This window comes from Nelumbo nucifera, chromosome 8, assembly GCF_055504915.1.
Source record: "Nelumbo nucifera cultivar China Antique chromosome 8, China Antique-T2T, whole genome shotgun sequence".
NCBI lineage: Eukaryota > Viridiplantae > Streptophyta > Magnoliopsida > Proteales > Nelumbonaceae > Nelumbo > Nelumbo nucifera.
In genome coordinates, this window is record NC_142656.1 from 13,597,581 (window position 1) to 13,624,543 (window position 26,963).

General features: G+C 37.3%; 2 protein-coding genes across 8 annotated transcripts; one reads left to right on the forward strand and one right to left on the reverse strand.

Moving 5' to 3' along the window:
* Positions 1–410: 410 nt before the first annotated feature.
* On the forward strand, positions 411–6,461 carry LOC104592359 (uncharacterized). 5 transcript variants are annotated; one of them, XM_010251692.3, is made up of 11 exons: positions 412–548; positions 846–1,045; positions 1,148–1,242; positions 1,504–1,618; positions 2,740–2,776; positions 2,904–2,973; positions 3,128–3,232; positions 3,891–4,041; positions 4,192–4,274; positions 5,854–5,947; positions 6,032–6,461. In XM_010251692.3, exons 3-11 carry the CDS (start codon positions 1,212–1,214, stop codon positions 6,117–6,119), a joined length of 774 nt encoding a protein of 257 aa, XP_010249994.1. In that variant the 5' UTR covers positions 412–548; positions 846–1,045; positions 1,148–1,211; the 3' UTR covers positions 6,120–6,461. The 5 variants fall into 5 exon arrangements, with proteins under 5 accessions (XP_010249993.1, XP_010249994.1, XP_010249995.1 ...); XM_088893148.1 differs by having other exon boundaries at positions 443–561; XM_010251694.3 differs by having other exon boundaries at positions 457–548; positions 989–1,045.
* A 1,966-nt stretch (positions 6,462–8,427) lies between these two features.
* Positions 8,428–18,790, reverse strand: LOC104592360 (uncharacterized). Of its 3 annotated transcripts, none has more exons than XM_010251698.3 (11): positions 18,591–18,790; positions 17,521–17,681; positions 16,452–17,328; positions 13,294–13,976; positions 13,133–13,207; positions 12,866–13,049; positions 12,681–12,779; positions 12,521–12,587; positions 9,703–9,847; positions 8,979–9,583; positions 8,428–8,880 (listed from the first exon to the last, which is right to left on the reverse strand). In XM_010251698.3, exons 1-10 carry the CDS (start codon positions 18,648–18,650, stop codon positions 8,998–9,000), a joined length of 2,937 nt encoding a protein of 978 aa, XP_010250000.1. In that variant the 5' UTR covers positions 18,651–18,790; the 3' UTR covers positions 8,428–8,880; positions 8,979–8,997. The 3 variants fall into 3 exon arrangements, with proteins under 3 accessions (XP_010250000.1, XP_010249998.1, XP_010249999.1); XM_010251696.3 differs by having other exon boundaries at positions 9,703–9,865; XM_010251697.3 differs by having other exon boundaries at positions 8,753–8,890; positions 9,703–9,865.
* Positions 18,791–26,963: the final 8,173 nt, after the last annotated feature.

Consider the following 26,963-nt stretch of genomic DNA (forward strand, 5'->3'; position numbering starts at 1 on the left):
AAGAAAGACAGAACAACCCTGGCAGTGGATTTGCGAGCTCAACAAGTGAAGAAAGTTGTCCAGCTAACATAAAATAACTTGCCTAGATCGATTCCTAATTTTTCTTAATTCGCTTTTTTTTTTTTTGCCTAATTTTTCTTAGTCTGCTAGAACTTTTTAAAGGGTTGATTTTGTATTTGGCTATTTAAACCCATGTGACTTCCATTCATCATACAGTAAACAATTGTAGACGGATCTTGGAAATAAGATTGCCTTTAGTGTAGCTATTGATTGACTAAAAGTTTCACCTAAATGAGGAATGCCGTGGGGACTCTAGGGGCAGAAGAATAATGATAAGGGCATTGTGGTCCTATCAAATGAATTTGACTATTCTAGTTTTGGATTTTTCAGCTCTGTTTGCCTCTCCACTATGTTTTTGTATCTGTTTACATACAGTCTACACTGATGCACATAAACAAAGGGAGGGAAGGAAAGCAAGAAAAAAAAAGTGGGGGAAGAGAGAAAAGCTCATATGCTTTTGTGTCTCCTCCACAAACAGTGAAGTCCAGGTTGGTGTAAAAGGCAAGGGATGAAATACCCAATTCTTTTTTTTTTCTCTCCTCTAATTCCGGATTATTTCCATTTTTATCAGTTTTTTTTCTATTTCTGCAAAGTTCATGCTTCTATTTATTTTCTTTTATTTTTCTCCTGAACTTTGAATCTCTTCTTAATGTTCGCCCATCAACCACGTAAATAATAAACAAAGAGATATTTCACGATAGCATTGTTCTTTTTAATATTTTTGATCTGAAAAATATTCTTGGGTTGTTGTGGTTGAGGTGCTTTATTTTGCCCACTGCTTGCAGGCATAGATTCTATCGGTATTAGAAATCGAGAGACCCTCTTAGTTGGGGGGTCTCATTCATGCATGATGTGCTTTGATTTATGGTGGATTCTCTGCTCATAAAGATTTCCTGCTTTCCCCCCCTTTCTTTCTCTCTCCTTCTAGTGGACGCCTTTCTCTTTCTGGGCTTCTAGGTGGTTCCGGGCACAGCTTATAGCTGGTGTAAGCAAGAGCAGCTGATGTAGATTCACCAGTTTTATTCCATTTTCACCCACCCAGCTGGGTATAAATAGAGATTGCCAATTTGGTGTTTCTTCATCGCAGGAACTCTTCTTAATCATTGTTGCAATAGGCGGGCCCTGTTGGCGCAGTTCTTCGGGCAGTCGAGATGAGTTTTACTAGCCATTCTGCGGGTTCTGGTTAGTCTCTTCTTCCCCTCTCCCCTATTGTCTTATGTGCGTCTGGATTTTACATTTGGTGTAGTTTTCTATTAAGAATGGCAATGCATGTTGTGGATTCTGGTTATGTTCACATATTTTCTCTTGGTATTTTCTTAACCTAGGGATTGAATGTATTGATTTTTTATAATATTAATATGCGAATGATGATATTATTGGTCTATATTTTTTGTACTATTAGTTTTTTTTCCTGTGCTTGACTCCAATTATGCAAAATATCAGGTAGTAGAGCTGCTAGAAGGACATTCGAGTTTGGGAGGACCCACGTGGTCAGACCCAAAGGAAAACACCAGGCAACTATAGTTTGGCTACATGGTCTTGGTGATAATGGCTCAAGGTATTATTGCCATGTTTCAGTTGCCAACCCCAGATGCCATTATAACGAATGCTTGTTTAGCATTGTTGCTATTTAAAAATTCAAGGCCCGTGGTTTTCTTTAACTGCTTTTATTTAGTACTTGTTTCAGAAATGTGCTGTTCATTTTAGTCTGGATTTACATACTGTGACTGGTGAAAATGGTATACATGGTTAACTTCATTTATTAATTTGTTGATCAAACTTGTACTTGATATGTGATATAGTTGTTCCTTATTCATGGTCAGTGACAACGTGCATGAGTCAACAATGGGTGAGACAGGGACTAGGATGCATTTATAATTGCCTGGATTATTGTGTTCATCCTGTCCTTTGCACCAATGTCTGTTAGATTCCATTCTTTATCTTTTTATCTTGAGTATATTCTTTGTGTGGAAGACTGGGCGACCTTTTGTACAGGAGAAAGAGAGTCAAAATGTCAAATGCTATTTATGTTCTCTTACAAGGGTGATTTATATTTAGCCATCTTGATGAATACATCCTTTTCATCAAGATTCTTATTCTGAGTGATTGGATGGGGGAGAAACTGGTTCCATGAACTAATTAGCACATGATTTTTTGTCTCTCTTTTTTCTCTAAGCTTTGTTATGGAAGCCTCGAATAAGAAAAGTGAATATGCTGAAATATTTGAATGGGGGACCACTAGCTCACCACTTGAGTCATCCAGCCAACTGAACAAATAAATTAGTTTGGCCTCATATGGAACCCCATCTCCCAAAAGATATTTATATCATTATGCAAGTAAGTAAAGGATGGAATCTGTTTTGCTTGCATGCTTGAGCACTTTTAGACATTCATTTTAACAGAATTTGTAGTTTTCTGCCACTAGGATGATAAAGAAGATGCTCCACTTTGAGTGTGCTACCATGATTAGATAGATTAACACAACTGTAGCTGGTGAATCTTTAAGTTCTGCAATAACTGTCTTCAAACTTCTTAAAGAGTAATGAAGACTATTTCAAAATCTGTTCCTCATATTTCATATTCTCAGATAGGTTATTTGTCCTGCTCTGAAAAAGAATATTTTTCTTATTGAACAGAGTAAAAAAAAGTTTTCTTAGTGTTGTCTTTGTTTTTGTGCAGCTGGTCCCAGCTCCTGGAAACACTTCCTCTTCCAAATGTAAGGATAATAACTATTTTCCCATCTTATACAGTGTTTCACTAGTTTTCATCATTTCCATTGACTGAAAATTTCTTCCTTTATTGATCAATTTGTTATTTGTGTTTATTGAAATTCTGTGCTGCAGATTAAATGGATATGCCCAACAGCTCCTACTCGACCAGTAGCGATCTTTGGTGGTTTTCCTTGTACTGCATGTAAGATTGATTTGCCTTGGAAAAACTGGATTTGGAATCACCTTCTTGTGTTAATTTACTGCAATGGAATACTTTTTCAAATGCTTCAAAGTTGAGTTTAGCTACTGCACTAATGCAAAATATACTCTAACAGTGCTTATGTGATTTACACCAGGGTTTGATGTGGGAGACCTTTCAGAAGATGGTCCTGATGATGTGGAGGGTTTAGATGCTTCTGCAGCACATGTTGCAAACCTGTTGTCAACAGAACCTGCTGATAGTATGTTTCTCCTCTAGTAGTTTTCAGCACTCTTTTAAACTCATTATAATGGGAAAACTTCTTAGGTCTGACTACTGTCTTTTATGAAGATGGATTATTTTATGTAGACCTAATAATACTTCATCAATTTGAAAGTCTTATTTATTTAAAAAAAAATGAGAAAGTTTAATTCACTAGTTGTTTAGAAAGTTGAAGCATTTATAGCTAAGCCTGTTGTCAGGTAAGTTTCTATATTATATTTTCATTGCTGATTCTTTTTTTTCTTGGGGGAAAGGGACAGAGGACCTTCGTTATTTTTCTCTCTTCTGGTGTTTGTATGCTTACCCACTGTATCATTATCAACTAATCGTATCCCTCCCCATTTTTCCCTTGTAAATTAATTTCATAATAACAAATCTTTAAATATAACTATCAAATTATTTTGATATACAAGCGGTATTCATATCTCGCATCATGCCTCGTTATGTATGCTCATATAGTCAGTCTGTAGTTCAATTGGTCAATCTTCTACCTGTAACATGAGGTCTTCAGGTTCAATCCTTGCTTATTCACTGGTTCTGCAGAAATACAATAACCACACCAAGAACAAAGTACAAACTTACATTATCTCAAAATTTCATTGCCCTGGCACTTATCCTCTATTCCTCTTTCTTAACAGTTAAAGTTGGTATTGGGGGGTTTAGTATGGGTGCTGCAACTGCCCTCTATTCTGCAACTTGCTGTGCTCAAGGGAAGTATGGGACTGGCAACCCATACACTGTCAACCTAAGTGCAGTTGTTGGTCTAAGTGGCTGGCTTCCGTGTTCAAGGTCTGTATTTTTTCAGCCTGATCTTTTGTCCATCATCCACTGCCCACTTCCACTCCCACCCGTGCACTGTTGTAATGGCCATTTATGCACTCTCCCTTGATATATGTAGTTCATTTTTACGCTTATAGGTTGATGATTGTTGTTTTCTAGGAGTTTGAAGAACAAGTTGGAAGGGTCAAATGAAGCTGTTAGGCGTGCCACATCTTTGCCCCTTCTATTATGTCATGGCAGAGGTATTTTATATTTATTTCACTGTGATATGTTGATATGATAAGTTAATTCACTCAGAATTTATTGTTTAATTGTTTTATAGTCTGTTTATGAGAAAGCATGCAAACTGTTGCACATAATGAGTTCAACCACCACTTCTGTGATCTTAGGCTGACTTAGTTTTCTATTTTGTGCCAACACCACACTAATTTTAACGTAATGTGTATGCTTTCCTTTGCATAATTGATAGGTCTGACAATTATCATGATGTTAATTCAGACCATTTTTCGAAAGTTTTTCTTAAACCCACTGTAAAAAATATTCTTATTTTCCCAAAGTACCAGAGAAATGATTTGCTGTTTCCACTTTATGAAACTTGTACATCAGTATGACAGAACATTTTCAAGAAGCATAGGTCTGAGGAACTTATTTCTTGTCTTCACATTTTTTTAGTTCCTGACTTACTGTATTTCCTAATTTCATATTTTTTGCTAATTCAAGAAAAATAGTTCATCAAATTTGAGTATCAGTGGACTTATTTCAAAGCATAGTCAAATATTTAATAGGCACTGAAATCTAGAAAAGGGCAAAGAATGAAAAGATGGAAATAATCATTTTTTACCATATCAACTGAGATATCAGGTACCTAATTATCACAACAAGATAACTGTGGCTGCTCATCTCATGTGTTTTAACTTTTAAGACTTGATTCAAGATTCCCTTTTTTGCTCCTCCTTGATTCAGGATTTCCAAGAACCTCTCCTAGAGCCAGTCGATTTAGAGGAAACTTGGTCTAATAATTTAGATACTTGGAAAAATGATTGTAATAGCTGAAATAAGCATGCAAAGGCTATTGGCATCATCATCATTGTAGTCCTTAAATTATCCATTTCAAACCTCCTATGATTTGCTTAAGGTCCCAAATTCTAAACGAGGACCATCATGCTCCTCACTGATGTTATTCTAGGCCTTAAATTCTCCATTTCAAACCTCCTACGATTTGCTCAAGGTCCCAACTTCTAAATGAGCACCATCATGCTCCTTACTGATGTTGTCGATGGTTTTCATTGCACGGGTTGAAATTATATCATTTAATTCTCCTTTATTTTATGACATATTGAATTCATTATTGGTTCCATTGGACAAGATGAAGCTTATTTATGATCTTTCTCCTCAATTTCTATTTGATATGATCATTCTCATTCAATCTAAATGAACAATAAAAAAAAAAAAAAAAAAATTGCTTGTAATTTCCTGGCCACCAACAGTCATCTCCAATGCTCTATAGCCTATAGATCATAGCCCTTTTTTTACAATTTAGAAATTTACCCTTTGTATTTCACAATGTCAACCACATAGCTTGCATCCTAATTGAGGTTGCTTCTTGTGCTGCCTTTCATTTAGGATGCAGTGTCGAAGTCAGGTTCTGAACTTCACATCAGGCTTTACCAAATGTGCTGATTTGCTCATTATAAATGCCAAAATATTGTCATTTACTAAATAATTACCCCTATACATGCTTTAACCTGCAGAATGCAGAAGGTAAATTAGAAACGTTATTTTTTATATGGAGATTGTTGACTTGTAATTTTCTTCTGGCAGCCGATGATGTAGTCCTTTATAAGCATGGAGAGAAATCTGCAGAAGTGTTAAGTTCATCCGGATTTCGTAATCTTACCTTTAGAACCTACAATGCGTATGATTCTAGCCACAATGTTCCTGATTAATATTTGCAAGAAAGAGACCAATCTACTTAAAAGTATTTGGTTTTACTATGCAGGCTTGGCCACTATACGGTCCCAGAAGAGATGGATGAGGTCTGCAATTGGCTTACTGCAAGGCTGGGGCTAGAGGGGTCCCGCCCGTAATCATACCGCCATTTTAATTTTCAAATAATAGCTTAATTACAAGAAGTGTTAAGAGGGTGCCGGGAAATGATATTATTATCTATCTGTAATGAATAGAAAGTGAGCAGTTAGGAGTAGATGTGGGTGTGGAGTATATGGTATAGTGGCATCAATCTAGTTCTTCCCTTTTGCTCTTTTTTGCCTTTCTTAAAAGGAACTTTTGAATATGCTCCTCTCTTATTTAGGAGTAGATTTTGGCACCTAAATGGATTGGTAATGGCGCAGAAGAAGCATCCAAAGTTTTTCATATGGTACTCGGAATTCTTTTATCAAACCTAATGTGCTAAATCCCTTGGCATCAAAGTGTTTGTTCTAATTATAGTATTGCTACTTTGCCTGTTCTAATAACAATATTTCTTGCACAGGTAGAACTCAAATTCTGAATTATGGTTATGTCCAATTGATTGGGACATTAATAGGGTTAGTTCGGTTTTATGAAAGCCAGTTATCGGCTTGTTTGTTCACTCGCCATTAATCAATGGAACAGCTAGTTATGAGTAGTTTTTAAATTGTAGAATAATTAGGGAAATTTGAGAAAAAGAAACCAATTAGAGGGAATCGGACTTTGTTAAACACTCAGCCTCCTAACAGTACAACACATTGTAACGTTCCCACTAGCCCTATAATCACTTTGATAATTAGAAGAATAAATTCAAATAACACAACAGTCAGAATCAAAAGAAAGGGGGATCATAACCTTGCCCACTCGTCTGTTTCTGAATGAGATGTTTTCAATAGAAAGAGAACATGTATACGTGTATCATCCTGCGCATCAGTGAGTCCAAGTCGGGGATATCAACCAATCAAGGGTGTCAATGGACCGGTTTTGGATTGGATCCCGTCCAGTCCAAAAATCAATTTGGATGGACCAACAAGATATATTGGATTGAACCAATCTGGTCCAAAATATTTATTAGATTGGATTGGACCTGGTCTGTCCATAACAAACTTATATTAGATTGGGTTGGATTAAGCCAATATCTAGTCCATTGATATAAAATAAGAATACATGTGTCAATGGAATGGATTGGGTTTGGATTGAAATCAATCTAAATCAAAATGAATTTGAACAGATTGAATGGTCCAAATTGGCCCAAAACATTCATTGGATTGGATTGGACTCACATTGGACTGTATTAAATTGGACCAAATCCAGTCTAATTGACACCCCTACAAGGCTACAACCAATTCCTGCTTTTAAGTTGAAGAGATAATGAATGGATTTGGAGGATCCCCTCGGACCCCTCCATTAGGGCTGCAAACGGCTTCTGTTTGCAACCAAGATTTTTGCAGACCTTTCATGTCTGTCACTTTTCTCCATGACCAGGAATGCAACACCTAATCATGCAACGCACTCGTTTGGTTGAAACATGTCATGAACAAAGCATTTGAAGTTTTTGCTTTAGCATTTTGCCATATCCGACGGGGGGCATTGTCATGCCCACGTTTTACGATCATTTCTGCACAGCCATTGATGTGGTAAGCTACTAAGCTCATTGTCATGAAAGGTAGTCCGTAGTCATGCCAAACACTAAGGCTGCATTTGTCATTCCTTATTTTAAGGACTTGTCTCTTTTTTGCTGTTAAAATGCCCTTATAAACACTGAATTTTTAACACATAAGGAATGCCAAATGCAGCCAAGTGTTGTAAAACTGGAACGGTAAAGGCGTAAAGCTATAAATATCAGTGTAAATTTTACAGCCTACAGTCTAGCATTCATGTTACCACTCAGTAGTCAGTACCACAAAATGTTTTGTTAGAACTTGTTAATCTATCAAAAGCTGTTACTCTCATTTCAATATTGATTTAGCTGCATTTTTACCTAAATTTTTTTAGCTGCATTCATGTTACCAGTACCACAAATTTTTTTATCTAAATCAAGAACCAACTACCAAGCCAAAGAGGATTATGACAAACATTGGCCAGTTAAATTCGTATCACTTTCCGGCCGTTAGGGGCAAGAAAGCAGAAGTGCGGAATACCAACACGAGACCCATCTCCATAATGGTATACCTCTTTTTAGTAAAGGAAATGTTTTATATTAAGCAAACACCAAATAGAATAAAAAAGAACAGAACAGGAACAGCGAGAAAGGAAAGAAACCACACACAAAAAAAAGCACGGAAACAAGCTAAAGAATTTAAAAGAAAGATCTAAAATATAACAATTTTGACAATAGTCAACTATGCTGACTTTGTTACATTTTAAGAGCTAAACAACCAAATCATAACTAACAGCATAAAAGAGTCGAGAATAACAATCAGATCATAACTAACAGCATATAAAAGAATATAAATGTTTGAGCTTAAAATGAGAATTTATTTTGACCACCCAAGGCATGAGGACTAACTTCATGAAAATTAGTCTATCTCTTTCATCAGCGAGAAGGAAGCAAATCAACAAATAAACGTCCGAATGAAGAAAAAACAATATCAAGGACAATAACAGGAAAAAAATGGTTGACAAATGATGATACTTGCACTGTCACCATATTTGCCCACTCTAGCACATTAAACTTTTGGACAATTGTCTACATGAGTTACCATTTTCCTTGCTGATAAAACAAGCACAGAGCACTATTGATAAATATGGGGAAGTTTACAAGTGCTGCTGGTATCCAGTCCTACTACCATTCTTTGATGTTTGAAATGCTGCAGTTCCTTGTTGTAAATGATGCCATTCTGAGTTCAACCATTGCCTGGCTACCCAAACTATAATAACCTACAGGACCCTCCAACAAGCAAACATCAGTTGTTAGCACCTCTATTAACCCTGGAAAGAAGGTAATAAAATCTAAGTACAAGCATGATTAGGCTTACCTCATCTCATGTGCATAACTCACTTTCCAGTGCCACTACATTTAGGTTCACTATATGGAGTAAGAGGAGGAAATGAAGGTACAGCCTGCAATATGAACTTGCGCCCACTTTTCAAGCCAGGAGAAGAGCTTGACCTCAACTCATGCAAGCGACTGTGAGGAGGAGAAACTCGCTTCTGATTCGGGGAGCTTGCTTTCACTGCCTTGATGGGTGTCCGAGTGTCCTTCAGTATATCAGGTGTGTCATCCTCCAGGATGTCAAATAGCCTGTTATCAGAATCAGACTCTTGGGGTAGCTCACAGCCACCTAACCTAGAAATAGGAGTGATCGGTGAACTCCGCCATCGAAGGGAACCTATTGCTGACAAACGGCCACTTCCATGACATAGTTGGGTTCTTGAAACCTTGGTACAGTCTCTGGAATTGGATGAAACTGAAGAGGTTGAGAAATTGTCTCCACTCATTTTTTGTCTTCTTTCATTGCTGTTTGATTTTAGTGGAGATACCGGGGACTTTCCGTAAGATGATAAAACAATTGAATCAGATTCTGGTGAGGGGAGACATCTTATAGCAGGAAGCCTGGATTTTGATGCATCTTTCCCATGGCTGGATATAGAAAGAAATAAAAATGACAATATGATATCAGATCATTGTAATAAGTTCAGGCCCGAATCCAAATCTATGTTCCATCAAGGAATTTAAATTCACAACCACTGAAACCATACCTTGAGTACTGAAATGATGGTGTGAGGGGTGATAGGTTGTGTGGATGAAACTGCTCCGGGTCTAAAATATCATGTATTGTCTCCTTATCCAGCTTCTCACTAGATGTATCCTCCCATCTTTCTCCAGCCCTTTTGTATACCATTTCTGTGATTTCACCATATCCTATAGAAAAGTAAGTTTCTTGGTACAGATAAATGGAAAGAAGGAAACGCAGTACAAGCAAACCAGCAACGAAAGATATTTTAAATAAATTGCAATATTTAGTTACAAATTTCAATTAACTAAGAGTCAAGTGACTCAGGCAAGACTGACAAGAGTCATCACTTGGACTCAAAGGAGTCATGGCTTGGAGTCAACACCATGACCTAGCCCCCAATGCTTAAGAGTGAATTTGTGGGAGTCAAGGTATCAACTTGGGACCTGCAAGATATACTCTTCCGTAAGTAAAATCCTATTTTTGAAGGACAATTCTGAGGTATTTAACCATGGTTTTGAAAACCAGACCGGAAACAGAAGCATTTTGGCCACTGGTTCCCGGGTCAAACTGTCCAATTGCCTGGCCAACCCCAGGCCGGGGCAGTTTAGGGGTCCAAAACCAGACCTGGACCCATGGACAGTTCCCAGGTCAACCAGTCCAACCATCCAGTTCGATCAGGTTTTCAAAACCATGTATTTAACATAAGATGGTGAAAAGGTTTTTAGGGGTAAGTTCCATAACCAACCCTCACTCCCAAAACAATCATATTTTTACTGAATTGTTATTTGGATGGAATGAAGGTACCTTTGCTGAATGCGGATAAATTTAAAAGATCAGGGTAAGATAAAATACTGTTGCAGGATGTACTCTATAGTTTAATAAAAAAAAATTTAAGGTGGCCACCAGCCACCCGGAAGAAATGGGTACAATATTAATGTAACAGAGAAGATAGAGATAAAAACTAAAGAAACCCTGAAGGAAATCCTTTACTTCCAGGTAACCCAAAAGCCTTTTACGTGATTCTTTTACTTGTTAAGCTCATCAAGAAACACTTCCTATCACTTCAAAGTAACAATTTCTTTTTAAATTTGTATCAAAATGGGTGTTCAGCTGTGGAAAAAAAAAAACAAGGCCCTGGCTGACTTGCTTCGTCATCTTCTGATGGTTTGGCTGTAGTACCAAGAAGTCATGAAAGTTAAACTCCTAGAATTGACACCTACTTTATAGCATGCATTGTGCATGGCACAGGAAAAAGAAATTGAACCTCAACCAATATCAGGGAAACCAAACAGGAAAACAAATGGAAACTACATAAATAGACAAGTTAGCTTCTATTGTCAAGAACTATAGATAATGAGAAAAGAGGATGAGAATGTTTACGCAGGTAAGGATTAATGGTAAATAGTTTTCACCGCCAATGGTTATAATGCACTTGTTTAGAATTATGTGCAAATAATTATTGGACCATAGTACCATACATGTAAAGACGGTCCAAATCAAATATCCCACCACAGCAACGTTATATTTGGGCAGATGAGTTGCCTTCATATGGAACCATGGATGCTGGTATAGAGTGTTTTATTGCTCTCCAGTGCACTTGAAATATTGGCATTTTCAATCACAAATTTGTCCTATGGAATGGAGAATGACTTTGTTCTCAAATAGCACCACCAAGTATTTCAGACTAAAAAAATTGCAAAAAGATGAAGAAAACATAATGACAATTTTGATATACTTCCCCCATGACTATCATTTAACAACTCAAAATCCATGAAGAGCTGTTAGGGTGACCAGCACATTTTTGAGACATTTTCCAGTAATGCCCAAACCTGTCACGGTACAAGGGTATCCCCCTTACACTCATTTGCTAATTTTACAGGTATAGACTCCAAGAAGGCATCAGTGGAGAGGCTTTAGGTGGGCATCGTTTTTCTGTTGAAAATTTATCTTTGTGATTTTTGTAAAGTTTGCATCTACTTTTTCTAAAGTACTAATTTAACTTTGGAGAATAACAGTGAGACAAATTATGTTTCTGTATATGCACTAACATGTGAGACTCGGGCCTTGATTTCAATAATGATTATCAACAAATTGTATGAACTAATAATATAGTCATTCACTACCAACTATGGCATCTGTTTGGCAGTTTTTTTATGTCTCAAAACAAAATTGGTAGGGGCACAAATGGATCGGATCACCCTGTCTGATCTGAACTGGCCTATATATTATATATTTATAAACATATTTACTTATAAAAAGACATGTATATATTAATATATTTATTAACACATTTATTTATAAATATGTTTATATTGCGTTTTTTGTAATTTTTTTATAAAAAGACATGTATATATTAATATATAATGAAAATAGTTGAAAAAAATACGTATACTTTTTTCTTTATATAAACTTTTATGTTTTTTCTTTTAAAAATTTATCAAATTTTTCATAATTTGAATCAAACCGGATCATATTCGAATATCTGGCACCCTTAACGGATTCGTATTCAAATTCAATCACCATTTATGGGATCCGAGCGGATCTTTGATGTGTGCATCGGACCAGATCCCGGATATACCCTGATTTGAATCCAATCCGATCCGTTTGCATCCCTAATAAATGGAATGCTGTTTTCCCAAGCCATACTACCTAAAATAACCGGCTACAGGAAACAATACATAATATTTGCATCCCAGTTTGCTCCTCCAGAAATATTCATCCTATTCTTCACTTTACCAGGAAAAGACTTCAATATAGCATGAACAGTGATTAAACATTGTTATATTAGTGAAAAAACATAGATCAATCTAACAATAAGTTTCTAATAAAAAAATACTTACCTTCCTTCACACCAAAAACATTTTTGCACCCCTCACATCGGCATCCATCAGAGCATCCAACACCAGCCTTTTATTGTCAAGGAGAAGGATGCGTCCAATCAGAAGAAGTTCAAAGCATGCATAGCAATACATGAGATTAGAGAGAGCGAGAGAATCAAACCTGATAGCACTCACAATACTTTTTTAGACACATTGATTTCTTGCAGTTACATCCTCTTTTGTGCCTGGCAGAAGATGGTGTCATCCTGTTACCGTCTTCCTGCAGAAACATGACTATGAAGTGTCTATTTCAACAATGCAAAAGAACAATATTCCCATTGATTTAGAGAAATAGAGAATTGTTACCCCAGTGTTTGCTGGAGATTCAGTCACATGCCGTACAATCTTTGGAGCGAATGCAAGTGGGTTGCGGGATTCAATCTGTTGTCGGGTCCCAAGAACTGTGTCCTCATACTCAGGCTTGTTGAAACACTCTAGGCATGCACAAGGTTCTGCACAATATACTCCAGCTGCAAAGCACTCACAGTAACTGCCAGAAGGAAGAAGATTGCACGTGAATTGCAATGACAAGAATGTTAAGTTGCACTCATGACCAAACCTCATATCACTTACAGTTTCAAGCATTTTGACCTCTTACAATTGCAACGCTTGCAACCCTCCTTCTCAATTGTGTGTGATGCCCTCTTCCTGAAGATATCAATGCTCATCATAGTGCTTCCAGTAAGGCAAAAAAATCAAAAGGCATATCTTTTAGAACAATCATTTACACTTACCTCTTCTTTTTGGGGCTCAGTTGGTTTATCTCCTCAAACCTATCAGCATTCTCTGAGGCAGACCTTTTCGCATCAGGAGTCATGTGATGCTCAGCAACCTTCAACTTCTGTGAAGGGACCACCACTATAGCCAGACTTTCTTGTTGATCATCAGAAGTATTAGCTGAAAAGTTCTCAACTGTATTTGTTGCAAGAGAGATCATCTTTGAGTCTTCGGGTAAGTGGTGGTCAATAACAGCCTCTGACTTCGCCTCTAATATTCTAGGATGTTCCCTTTCAGTGAATTTCATGCTTGCAGTTGCACTAGAGCCCATCGCAGCAGCATTAACAATGCTATTTAGGTGCAAGCCAATACCAGATGGCCTAGGAACAGACAAGAGAGCATTTCCACTCTTTTGAACAAATCTATCAACATTATCTACATGGGCTTCTGTATTTTCAACTGCACAACGAGACAACCTGGAAGTTATAGGCTGGGATAACTTGACCGGTTGCCTCATGCTAGAAGTCGCACTTGATTTGAGATGAGATGAATCCAGAATCTCCAAAATAGCAGGTAACTGCAAATTGTCCATACTGTTCTCCGAGTTGCAACTATGGCTGGTCCCAAGAATGTTCCTTTGAGCCTCAGCTGCCTCAAATTGAAGGCAACGCCTACGGGTGCCACGGTTTTGACTGGCAGCCTACATTATTGACTGATGCAATTATTCTACTGCAAGGAATCTTCAAAAGCATTGATAATTTAAAAATAAAAAATAAAAGCATGCCAGAATTGCTTGCTTCGGTTCTCTCAGGATGGGGGGAGAGAGAGAGAGAGAGAGAGAGAGAGATCTAGCCTTCCGTCAGTAAAAAAATCAATTTTCCAACAGCATTTCTATCAAGGATGATAGCCCAGGAAGAAACTAGAAGAAGCCATGGAGTACCTTAAAAACAGAAAAGAAAATGAACTGTGGTTTCTGAAGTAATATTAAATTTCTGAAAGCAAATGCTTCACATCCATTCCGTACGGATAGCCTTAACCCCATTCGCCCTTACTCTAACTAGCCTGAGTAAATCAATTACCACAGCCCCATCCATCCCCAAGAAGTTAAAATAAGCAAATAATGGTAAATATCATAAGAATTCATAGAATCCTTAAAGAAGCTAAATGCTACAATTTCAACAATAATGCATAAATATCATATAAAACCCTTGAATATCAAAACGCTTGATAATAAAATCTTAGCATGATGCTTCAGTGCAGGGGGCCAGGGCTCAAGGAAGTCGTACCTGGCTTTCATTGACCACTGCTACATCCAATGCGGTTTGATCGGAGGAGTAACAGTGGCAAAGTTAACAGGGTAAGGAAGACAACCCAGAAGTTGGCACTCCAGCACCCATGACTAGGGGTGCTCATAAAAAACCCAAAAAAAAAAAAACAATCAAAAATGTGGTTAACCAAACCAACCAGTATATCTTTTTATATTATATATATAATATATATGCCACATATTATATATAAATATATATGCATTATATATATATATGATATAAATATAAAAAATCAAAAAACCGAAAAACTGAACCAGTCAAAAGCAGAAACTGGTCAACCAGTGGTACTGGTTCTGTTTCGGTTTGGGAAACTGCAAAAACCGTGAGCACCTATGCCAATGGTTGTTCAGAACAGAGAACTAGTTGTCATTCTGTTTGAGGCTAGATAGGATGGTGACCACATCACTCGACATTAATCAAAGAGTGATTAATACTCCAGGGGTGCCAAAGGCCCACTAATGCTCTAAGAGAAAGACGTAAGTGCCACCATCACCAGAGGAGACAGAGGAGACCAATGAGAGTTGCTTCGACATTGGGTGAAAGGGGTGGTGTTTGGGTCCAAAGACTCCAAACTATGGTGCAATCATCGCAAGGACACCTAGCGGTGGTTCCTATGATGTCAGTGGTCGGTGGAGGTAATTTGGCACCTAGTCAAAATCCCAAAGCTTTTTTATTCAATTTCAAATTTTGAATCACCCTCATCTCAATTGGAAACACAAGCAGAGAAGATGGAATCATGGAATCATGCTTGAGTTTGGATGCATTTGGCTAATGTTGTTCATTCATTCATTCTAATAAAATATCTTCTTAAAAGGCAATTAAAGTTATAAATTCAGTATTTTTTACGTGAGAATTAAGAATTTAGGACCCTAACATGGATTTTTTTGGCTTGCCTCGAGGGGCATGATTGAACCCCCCCCATCTTGAGGGGGAGTGTAGAAATAGTTAGTAGCCACGAGTGTGAGGTTCCATACCCACACTTAGGCTCTAGTGTGTGTGGTTCCATACCCACACTTAGTTATTTTAATCCTTTTAAGTTGGGCCGGCTGGCCTTATCCTATGTTATGATTTGTTTTATTCTTGATAGGACTAGAATTTATCTTTTTTTCTCCTATTCTTGTAAGGAAACTAAACTATATAATGAAATTTATGGGGCAGCAGAATTATCAACCAAACCCCTTTCTCCTCTCTTCTCTTCCCTTCTCTCCCTCTTCCCTTCTTCTATTCGAAGCCTAGTTCTTTTCTTTCCTTTCTTTTCTAAATTGCAGTAAGACAGAAATCTACTAGCTTTCTTTCAAGTCAGGTCCTGGTTCTGATTTACCAAACAAAAATAAAATCCCAGTTCTGATGTACTCAACTCAGCCTTAATCTCAACTATTTTCCAGTTCTAATTTACAACAACAAAAAATCAAGTTTCCTAGGTAACCACAAATATCAACTTCAGTATTGACCGGACATAACCGCAAGTAGTTGGCTCTAGAATCCCCCCCCCCCAAAATCGGGAAGACCATGGTTAACTCTAGAGAAGTTGAGTTTAGTCCAACTTCTAATATCCAAAACCATGAGAACACCTAAAACCCTTAAACAAAAATAAAAGATAAGTCAACAGAAGACTAGGCAACAACTTCTGTAACTTTTACCAACATACTTGCATAATTGTAGATTTGTAGTTTAAGCTTAGAGTAAGCCACATAGAAACAGTAATTGTTGTGACATCTTCCTGAGTAAACCATGTGAAACAACTATTTGGTTCAAACTTTTTTTCCTTATAATTAAAATGAGATTATGATGTTACCTCATTTAAAGAAGAAGAAGAAGAAACAAATTAAGAGGCATGTTATTTCTACCTCAAGATCTTGTGGCATCTTTTTCTCAAAAGATCTCCTTGATATTACTCCTGAGTTCTTATCATGATCTTCATCTGCCTGAGCAATATGCAATGATTCATTCAGCACCTCAGTAGTACAATCCCATTTGTCCTGTTTCCTCACCTCCGTATTCTGCAGCTTAACTTTTTGAGATTTATTGTGACAAACACTTATGGACAAAGTAGACCTTTCATTGTCAAGAGACTCAAGACCCACAGTTTCATGCTCCGTTTTCTTTGATTTTATGAAGGTAGATTCTGTAGAAACCTGGTCCACTAAGTTTTCATCGTTCTCTGTAGCAGAAGCAAGTTCAGGAGACAAATCTGATTCAACAAAATCATTGACTTGCTCGGACAATAAACATGGAGACTCATTGGACAACCTTTCAGCATCTTTTTGTTTGTCTTTGGTTTCAACTAATTTAATAGGCAACAATGACCTCCCTAGATAGTTCCTTCCACTTTTCTCTAAAGAGGTCTCACATGCCAAAGCTCTAGAATCTGTATCTTTCTTGGCATCAATCTCAATGTCAGACTTTACGACAGTTTCTTCTGAGCTGGTACATTGATTTTGTATTTGTTGAGGTGTATCATTAGATTGTTTCAAATGTGAATCAGCTGAATTTGGAGAATCCGCATCCACATGATCAGCCAGATATTCATCAATGTACCCTGAAGGACTGCATGAATGAACCTGTGGAGAGTCATTGCTATCACATTTTTTCTGAATATTATTGCTTATATCAACCATTGGTTCAGTAATAGATGGTCCAGACACATCTGAACTTGCTATAAGCATCTTGACTCTATCATCATTCTGAGAAAACTCTGTATTTGATGAGTGAAAATATTGGGGCCTGAAATATAACCAGGATTTCCATATGACCAACTTTTTTTATATTGTAGTAATGAACTATTCAAATTATAGAAACAGAAGAGGTAAAATGAAGGAATGAGGGAGTCCCAAAGAAGCTTGCCCTATTAAATTAGGAAATGCCTATAATGTTTTTTATTAGCAAATGCCCTATTAAATTAGGAACATCCAATACCTCTTCAGGAAGCTTGCTTCACGCTTAGTATTGATGCGAGGTGAGGTAAAAACAGGTGCTGGAGCAGAAAAATTAATCTCTGAAAACCCTTGTGCAACACGTACAGTCTTGACTGTCTTTATAGGTGACAGATTGCTAAGGTAATTGAAGAAGGGAGAATCCTATAATAGAAAAAAAAAATACATATACACAAAAAAAAAACATACTTTAGAATGTTATGTGTGCAAAAAAGGCCAATTCAGAGCATATTTTGTCAATTTCAGAAATGCACAGTCCATGATAAGTTAATCCAGAGAGCAATGACCCAATAAAGATGTCAAACTAATTTAATGCTCAATATCTTCAGAGGTTGGTGCCTTGTTCATCCGAGGGGGGAAGACCAAAAAAATTCAGAAAGTGATTATATGTTGAGCTTTTCTCCATTCAGCTTTCTACAGTAAGATTGTCATTCTCTAAGCAATTGTAAATCTATAAACCCTCACCAAGAATCAATGGACAAAGATGCAAATAGAAATAAGAGTTGAAAGTGGAAACCATTAAATGATTAACAAAATATAAAGAACAATTGAAATCAGAGCGTAACTTCATGAAAAATCCAAACAACGATCTTATTTCCAACCAAAATTACTCGGTAACAACTCGATCTCACAACTACCTGGTACCCAACTAAAAACTTCCCTTTCAAAATCAGTAGAACCGTCTTTCAAATCTACTTCACTCCTCAACCCCCAAACCAAAAAGGAACCACCAGATGCTACAATGACAAGGATCAGAACCCTAGACATCATGTCCCAACAAAAGGTCCAGAACAAAGCCTCAAACTCAGAGCATTAGAGCATGAACAAGCAACTAACTCCCACGCTTGTTGAAAAACAAATGGACCAAATAAAAACTGAAAAAAAAAAAGCATCAAACAATAAAATGCAGGACTAAATGGCATGCATTCATGCTAAACCGCTGCTGCAGATTAAGCAAAACACCAATCAGCAAAGAACCAGGAAAGTGCAAAAGGACTAAAATATTTAAATAAAAAATAACCGATTAACTGCTGACAAGGGAAAAAAGAATACTTGAACGGGGGGAGATGATGATGATGTAGTGACGATCCGGTTGTTTTCAGGCGAATCCATGATTCGAAACCCTATCCTTATCCTGGAGCCCTCTCTGCATCTTCTCTCTCTCGTTGCCTGAAACCGACTGAAGTCTCTAAAAAAAATGAGTTCCTTTTTTTTTCTTTTTTTCCCCTCTTTACTCAGGAGATACAAGTGAAATGGAGAGAGAGAGAGAGCGCCAACTCTTAAATCCGGGCGGGAGTTTGCTTACGCCGTGATATACGGAGTATATACGCTGTATTTAATAGAATAATGTATAAAGCACCTGTTTTATTACTACACTAGGGTTACTACCTCCAATTGACTTGGTGGGAAACTCGAGACAATCAACAAGAGTTTTTGCGGTTGTCTTAGGTCAGCCTAGGATAAACATTAAACGGTCCACGCACAGACCCTTGTCTGGATGATTAAAATTCATCTGCAACCAAACAGGCCTGTAAAATCGATGTGTATATTCAAATTCAGTAGGGTTGTCAATGAGTCGGGTCGACCCATGGACCTGAACCATTTGAAGTGATTAAAATGGTTCTGGCTCTACGATTTTGTTGTAATTAATAATTGAATATGTTCTAATTTTTGCTTGTCTCAAATTGATTAAAACATATAATCAATTATTTTATTAAATATATATAATATTTTTTTACTTTTCTTATAATTTGTATCATAGTTTAAACTTAAATGATAACTTTGATAAATAAATAAGATAATATTATTTAATTTATTAACACAAAATAATTTAATATTTTTTATCATTGTTATTAAGATTATGTTATTAAAATTTAAAATTTAAATTATTATTTAAATAAATAAGTATATTTTCAATATAATCGAGACTATCAAGTCTAGACTGTTCAGATTAAACTGGTCGGGATAAATAATGTTGTTGCACGGTACATCAAAAAAGCTCCCATCCTCCAAAAAGAATGTTGCAATAGGCAATAGCCACATTTGTAAATCATCTTTTCTCTTGGGGTGTTTGGTTGTATTGTCTTTGCATTTTAAAGTTTAAGTCGATCAATACAAATTATCTTATCGAAAATATTTTGAGTTCGTCAATATAAATTGATCAAACCAAAACGCAGGAAAAACAAAACACCACCTACCAAACACCCCGTTTGTTAACAAATTTTTCACCTTTCCTTCTCAAAAGAAAAGAAAAAAAAAAGTTCATGTTGATCGACATTTGACAAAAGTTGGATTGTATGTTCATTTTTCGAGGGTGTTTGGTTCCGTTTATGTTTATTCAATAAACGTTTATTAACGATGTCACATAGGCGCCACTTCAGCATTTTCTCTCTCTTGCTCTTCTGCATGCATAAAAAATGAATATAGTCAACTTTGGCATTTGTGCATGCCAATCGTTTGTGGAAGTTATTTTTTAAAACTTCCACAAATGGCTAAGTGTTTTTTTCAATGTTACAATCTGGTGGTGCCTATTTGTCATAAACGGTTGTAATTATTGTATTTCTTAGTTTTACCAACAAATAAGGTACAAACATTTATTCAATAAACATAAACAGAATCAAATACATACTTCTTTTCTTTTTTCCCAATAAACAAAACGACTTTAAAATATGATTCATACATGGGATGAATCAACACAACTTCATTAGGTTGGGCATAGTTTTCATTGGATATGAATTAATCCATAATGCTTCATAAATGGGTGTTTAAGCCAACTTTTAAGTGTTGGGGGTTGATGGCGTGTGATACTAGTTTTTTTTTTTATTATTGATTACTGGCCTTTGACTCCATAGGGGCCCTAATTCAATTTCCATGGCATGGTACAGCACTTTTTTATCTAGCAACATTATACTCTTCTCAAAGGTAAATTTGGAGTCATTAGTAACGGGCTCGAAACCACATCTCGTCTCGGGCTTACCCAATTACGTGCCAACTAAGCCACCACTCGATTGAGTGTGGCACAAATTGAACGGCTGAAATGTTGTTTTCATACTACAGATTTTTTTTTCCATATCCAACTTCAGTTTTTTTTTCACATTACAATTGCTATTATTTTTCATCAACTCAATATTGACCTTTCATTTGTATTTGTACTCTTTCCAAACCAAGCCTCAAATTCAATTTCAAATTCAAATTTGTTTTTATCATTAACATATATTCTCCATCCTCTCATTAACCCACCATTAAAATCCCTTGATTCTCTTTATACTAGTATTAATTGCATTAAATTCCCGGGATTAACTATTAACCCATAAACTCTATAGTATAAAATATACAAAGAGTATTCAAACCTTTTTTATTTTTTGTTTGTCAGAAGACAACAAATTCACCGTATATCAAGTTAAAAGACACTAAGACCTCGTTTGTTTTTTGGTAAGTTACTTACCCGGGTAAATGTACTTATCCAGATAAGTGTTTTCCAAGAAAGACTTACCTGGGTAAGTGTATTTACCCATGTTCTTTTTATTTTCCATGCAAACAAGACAATGGGCATTTTAGCCATAAAAATCCATTATTACAAGAGGCAATTTTGTCCCATTCAAGTGTTGGCAATTTTCTCCCAAGATGCGAAAGTTATTTACCCACCTAGGAGATGGGTACCTAGTAAAATAAACTTTCCCTAGTCCCCACCTAAATATGAAAAAAGAACATGGGATTCTTGGCCAATGGGAATCAAAATCCCATTGACCAACTTTCCCCCCTCTCAAAATCCAGAAAAAGAATGCCCCCCTAAGAATTACAACTAATGAGAGATGGGCAATAGACCAAGTGTGCACATCTGAGAATCTCCCTCTAGTCTGAATGAGGACGCCCCCGCCATGTAGCAAGAGCTGCTCGGGCCTCTAGCACAACTGGATCACTATTCACTAAACAGACATTTAACAACTCGACCAGTAATGATCTCTAATAGAAACCCTAATTCCTCCACAAGATTGCGCTAGCTGAAGTTCCATCAAAATTTACTTTTATCTGTAGAAACAATAGGTTTTTGCCACGATGAAAATAATGACTATAGTGCTGAATTCAATGAGGGGATCAGAAACAGTTTGTGTTCTGTGCACCCATGGGTACACTGGACGCATGAACCCACCAATAAGGAGTTACCCCATTAACATTTTGAGTTTTGGCTTTAGTTAACAGGCTTTCTCTCGTTAGTAACTGGAGTCCGATTGAACCGAACACAAAAGGACAAAAAATACATCAAACCACTAAAGGATTTCATTTGAACTCATTCCTTTCCTCCACCGAGCCTTAATTCAAAAACATCCACATCCCACCGGCATTCGTGGATGCAAAATCCACTAGCGGCGGTCCGGCGGTAAGTGGTCAATATTCTTCTTCTTTTTCTTCTTCCTCTCCTTATTCATCTTCCTCCAATCTTATTCTTCTTGCTCTTATATGAGTTCACGCTTCCCGAATTCGAACTCTTTTATGCAAGCTCAGTTCCACTGATGCATGTCTTTCCAATTTTATCAATGTTCTTATAAATCTTTCTCTCTCTCTAACGACCTAATTAATGACTGCATGTCTTTCCAATTTCCTCTGGTCTCTAATTTTTCCCTTTTGATTTTATCGCTTTAAAAGTAATTAGTGATAAACCTATTGATTTTTCCTCTGATCTCTGATTTCACTGTTTATGTCTTCATCATCTCGTATTGTTAAAAGCCTCTCTAAAAGCCTTTTCTGTGAAAGCCAAAATCTGGTCTGAATCATCTCATTGATCTTAAAACAGTGTGTAGATGTCGGCAACATGGAAGCTTGTTATACCCTAGCCAATGGGACGTGGGATGTGAGATGTTTTTGGGTTAGGATTCGGTGGAGTAGAGGAGGAAGAGGGAGTTTAAAGAAGCTTGGAAGAAGAGGAAGGAGAGGAGGATGAGTAATGGGAAGAAGAAGAAGAAATAAGATTCTCTGCTTACTGCTAGACTGTCGCCGGTGGATTTCGCATCCACGAATGCCGATGTAAAGTGAGATCGCCGGTGGGATGTGGGATGCTTCTAGGTTAGGGCTCGGCAAAGGAGAGGAGGAAGATGGAGTTCGAATGGATTTAATGTATTTCTTGTCCTTTTGTATCTGGTTCAACTGGATACCAGTTGATAACGGTAGAAAGCTCGTTAACTAAAACCAAAATTCAAAATGCTACGTGGTAGCTTCTTGTTGGTGGGTTCACGCATCTAGTGCACCCATGGGTGCATAGAAGGGTGACTCAAAGAAATATGACATTCAATTTCTTCAATCTATGCATGCGCTAAGATACCCACCTAGAGATGATCAAAACCATGCCTATCCATAATCCATTGGCACTAGCATTTCCATATGTGCCACATGAAGATCACTCATTATCTATGGAGAACAAATGATAGAGCCACTTTGATAAATTCCAATCCATCTAACTATGAACATGAAGAGAAATGTTGGAAGCAAACCAATTTGGTCGAGTAGCTAGGCATTTGAAGAATAAGTGTTTTTTATCCTCTCATTGTCATGATATTCTTCCCTTCGAGTGCAGCTATGTTAAGGCTGCAATGTATGAAAGAAGATGGTCATAGAGTCAAATCCATATTAGAGGGATGGAATGGTTGTTTTCTCTCCCCAGTTCCCACCCCAAAAGAGTAGTGGTAGTTGAATCTCCCCTCTCCCTTCTTATGCAATGGCCACTAAAATTTTTCCATATAACTTTTGTGAGAAGCTCACCTCGCTCACTAGAAACTTCTAGTGGGGCTTCACTGATAATAACCATATCTAATTATATGAAGAGATCAATGGTCAGTTGTTTCTGATTCAAAAGAGTTTGAGTGCATGATTAGGCTTCACTAGAAACTTCTAGTGTTTTGTTTTTGTTTTTTTAGCTAAAAGGTAATAGATTTCATTAATATAGAAGGGTACATAAGAAAATGTACAGTGGGGAGATTACAAGGGCATAACTCTCTCAATGTGTAAAATGCTTTTATGAGTTCCAACTTTAGCCAAACTGCCTACTATAGAATTTAACTCTATGGGAATCCAAAGCAATGATGCATTCAAGGATTCCAAGATATCTCTAGCCTCATCCAAATAATGAGCTAATCTCCATGATCCTCTAGTCTTTTTCCCTAACCATCTGATGGTGTAGATCAAGTTCCCTTTGATAATTAGGGAAGAGAGTTAAATTCCCTAATGCAATGGTTTATATAGTAATTTTTAACTTATCAAAATATGCCATGGGCTATTGTAAAAGTATATAGAGTACCTTTGGTAATGGAAGAAACTATTGGAATGTAAAATCTAACACCAGTTGCAATGATTTGTATGTGGTCCATCATGTTAAATTGTTGTATGCATTTCATGCAAGGTTCAACTTGGGTGGTTGGTAATGGATGATGGATAAAAGCCTTTTGGGACCCTTGGCTTCCTACAAGTGTTGAAGCACCCTTGGTTGCTAACAATATCAAAGTATGAAAATGGTGAAGATTGGTTATAATTGGTACAAAAGGATACGTGAGTTCTTTGGTGAGGGTTCTACCAAACTCATCATGGTCATTCCCCTTATGGTTGTAATTAGATTGGATTCGGATCGAATTAAGCAAAATTAGAGTTTGATTCGATTACTGAAACATACAGGCCATATTCGAATTTAATTCGGCTTTGCTCTATTTTTTTAAATACAAACAAATTAAAATTTAATTATTTTCAACTTTTATATAAAATAAATTAATATAAATATAACATACTGAATTTATTACATATACATATTTATATATAATATAATATATATTAAACATATTTTATAATATTAAATATAATTATATCGAATGTAGAATGTAACATCCAAACCCGATCCGATTTCATAAATACATCACATGAATATGAGATAATTGGATTGGATGTTGGATCAAGCCTCAAATTTCGATATCATTGAACGGACTAATTCCCATATCCTTCATCCTAAAACCATAAATGATGCATTGGGCTGGAGAATAACTTTTAACAACTACTTGACTACCTCTTCAACTTATAAGGAGCTCTCATTGGATACCTATTATTTCTTCAATTGTATCGTATCATTTGGGTCCATCTAGGGGTGTCAATGGACTAGTTTTGGGATAAGACTCGCCTAAATCAAAATCAAGTTGAATGGATTAGACGAACCAACAAGACACATCAAATTGGACCAGTCCATACATAATGGTCCAAAGTATTTATTGGATTAGATTGGATTTGGTCCATCCATTATGGATTTATATTAAATTGGGTCAAATTAAACTAATATTTGGTCCACTGATATAAGATAAGAATACAAGTGTCAACGGGCCAAGCTTGGTTTGAAACAAAACTAAATTAAAACCAATGTGAATAGATTGGATGGTTTGGATGTTGAATTCAACTGGTCCATAATGGTGCAAAGTCTTCATTAGATTATATTGGACCTGGTCCATCTGTAATGGATTTATATTAAACTGGGTCATATTGAACTAATATATAATCCATTGATAGAAAATAAAAATGTAGGTTCCAATGGACTGGGCTTGGATATAAACAAATATAAATTAAAGTTAATTTGATTATTTGAACATATTGGATAGTCTAGATGTTGAATTGGACCAGTCCGAAATGGTCCAAAGTGTTCACTAGATTGGTCTGGATGTAGTTCATTTGCAATGGACTCATACTGGACCAGATTGGATTGGACCAAATATGATCCAATTAACACCCTTAGGTCCATCACTTGGAAACTATTTTGGCATAAAACTCATCTCCCTCCTATGGTTCATTTATTTCTTTGTGTTATAGAATACAAACTTGTTGAGGACATCACCTAACAACTTAAGCTTTTAGGTTGAACGGTTTATTGAGATGATATCAAAGTACTACTTGACCAAATGGTCTAGTGTTCAATCTCTATTGCCCCCATTACAATTAATTAAGTTTCATCACAAGGGGGTGGACTTGTGATTGTTCATGCTTACAACTGATGATGCACAATCCAGCCGATCTTAACTGTCAACGATCTTGCCTCTGAACTGAGTGACAGGGACCTGAAACGGAAGGAGAAGAGAAGCTCCGGGGAGAACCCGGCGTAAGGGCTCCGAAGCTCAAGTTAGAGTCTTTCAAAGGCAAGATAGACCAGATAGCGCAAAAGTTAGCATACCTCGCTTCTGGGGGGTAGGAGCCTTTTATAACCACCTCACGCACTCACTTCCAGGCTTCCGTCAGATCGGACATGATTACTTCTGAACCCCTGCCAGTTCGGATGTCATTTCCTCTGGCTAGACAGAACCGCCACTGCTCCTGTTGTCGGAGCCGTCTCTGCGGCTAGTAACGACGGTTGCAGGTGGCAGTAGCAGGAGGTCGTTTGAAGTGCGGCTGTCAGGCGTCAAATCCCAAATCAGTCAGGTGCGTTGCCCTTGGATACGAACGTCCTTGGTGTCGGGTACATTTGGTCAGCCTGGTGTTTCGGAAGTGAAGTGTTGGAGTGGCAAGCGAGGTGTCTTGAGTTCGGTTTGGAGTGTTCCGAGCTGCCATGGGCCAGCTCGGGTCAGCTTTGTGAGGCTTGGGGCCCAATATAGTTCATGCTCCTTGCAGGGAGCTCGGGTTCTCAGTAGGGAGCTCGCTCTTAATAGGGAGCTCGGACTCCCAGTAGGGAGCTCGGACTCAGTAGGGAGCTCGGGCTCCCAGTAGGGAGCTCGGGTTCTTATTTAGGGAGCTCGGACCCTTAACAGGGAGCTCGCTCTTAACAGGAAGCTCGGGCTCCTAGTAGGGAGCTCGGACTCTTGGTAGGGAGCTCGGACTCAGTAGAGCGGTCTGGAGTTCGGGCTTGGTAGTGAGCTTGGACTTGCTTCCGATGTTCGCTTCGGGCGCTCTACTGTCCCGAGTTGCTTGCCTTTGCCACGTGTCGGGCGATTGCGAGGTCGGGCCAAATTTCCCTTCATCAACAACTGAATAGACTTTTGCGTGAGGGGTGATGTTAGATAATAAAAGGAGGACATCACCTAAGATCTTAAACTTTTAGGTTGAATGGTTATAAATTATATGGGTTATAACTTGTTATAATTATAGGGGTTATAAAAATACCCCTATATCATATATGAGTAAATTTCTTAAACTACCCTTATCGTTTAGCTAATTGACTAACTCTACCCTTACTGTTTACATATTATCTTAGAGTAGATCTATTCATGGGGTGGGCTTTCACTCTGTATTAACAGATTTTTCTAAAGCCCGAACCCGAACTTGGCCCGACCATCGGACCTATAACTTGGGCCCGAGCCTAGCCCTCATAAAAAGTCCAAAGCCCAGGCCCGAAATTTAGCCCATGTTGTTACTACTGTTGAAGCGGCTGAATAGAGAGAGATAAATTATAAAGAAAAAATGTATATATTAAATTAT

Bases quoted from the DNA above. Each gene is read 5' to 3' on its own strand.
- LOC104592359 (XM_010251691.3), top strand. From the start codon at position 1,212: ATGAGTTTTACTAGCCATTCTGCGGGTTCTG. The intron at 2,777-2,903 runs GTAAGGATAATA...TCTGTGCTGCAG, and splicing joins AAACACTTCCTCTTCCAAAT to ATTAAATGGATATGCCCAAC. The intron at 4,042-4,191 runs GTCTGTATTTTT...GTTGTTTTCTAG, and splicing joins GGCTGGCTTCCGTGTTCAAG to GAGTTTGAAGAACAAGTTGG.
- LOC104592360 (XM_010251696.3), bottom strand. From the start codon at position 18,650: ATGGATTCGCCTGAAAACAACCGGATCGTCACTACATCATCATCATCT. The intron at 17,682-18,590 runs GTATTCTTTTTT...TTTCTATTATAG, and splicing joins CATCATCTCCCCCCGTTCAA to GATTCTCCCTTCTTCAATTA. The intron at 12,780-12,865 runs GTAACAATTCTC...ATGTTTCTGCAG, and splicing joins AATCTCCAGCAAACACTGGG to GAAGACGGTAACAGGATGAC.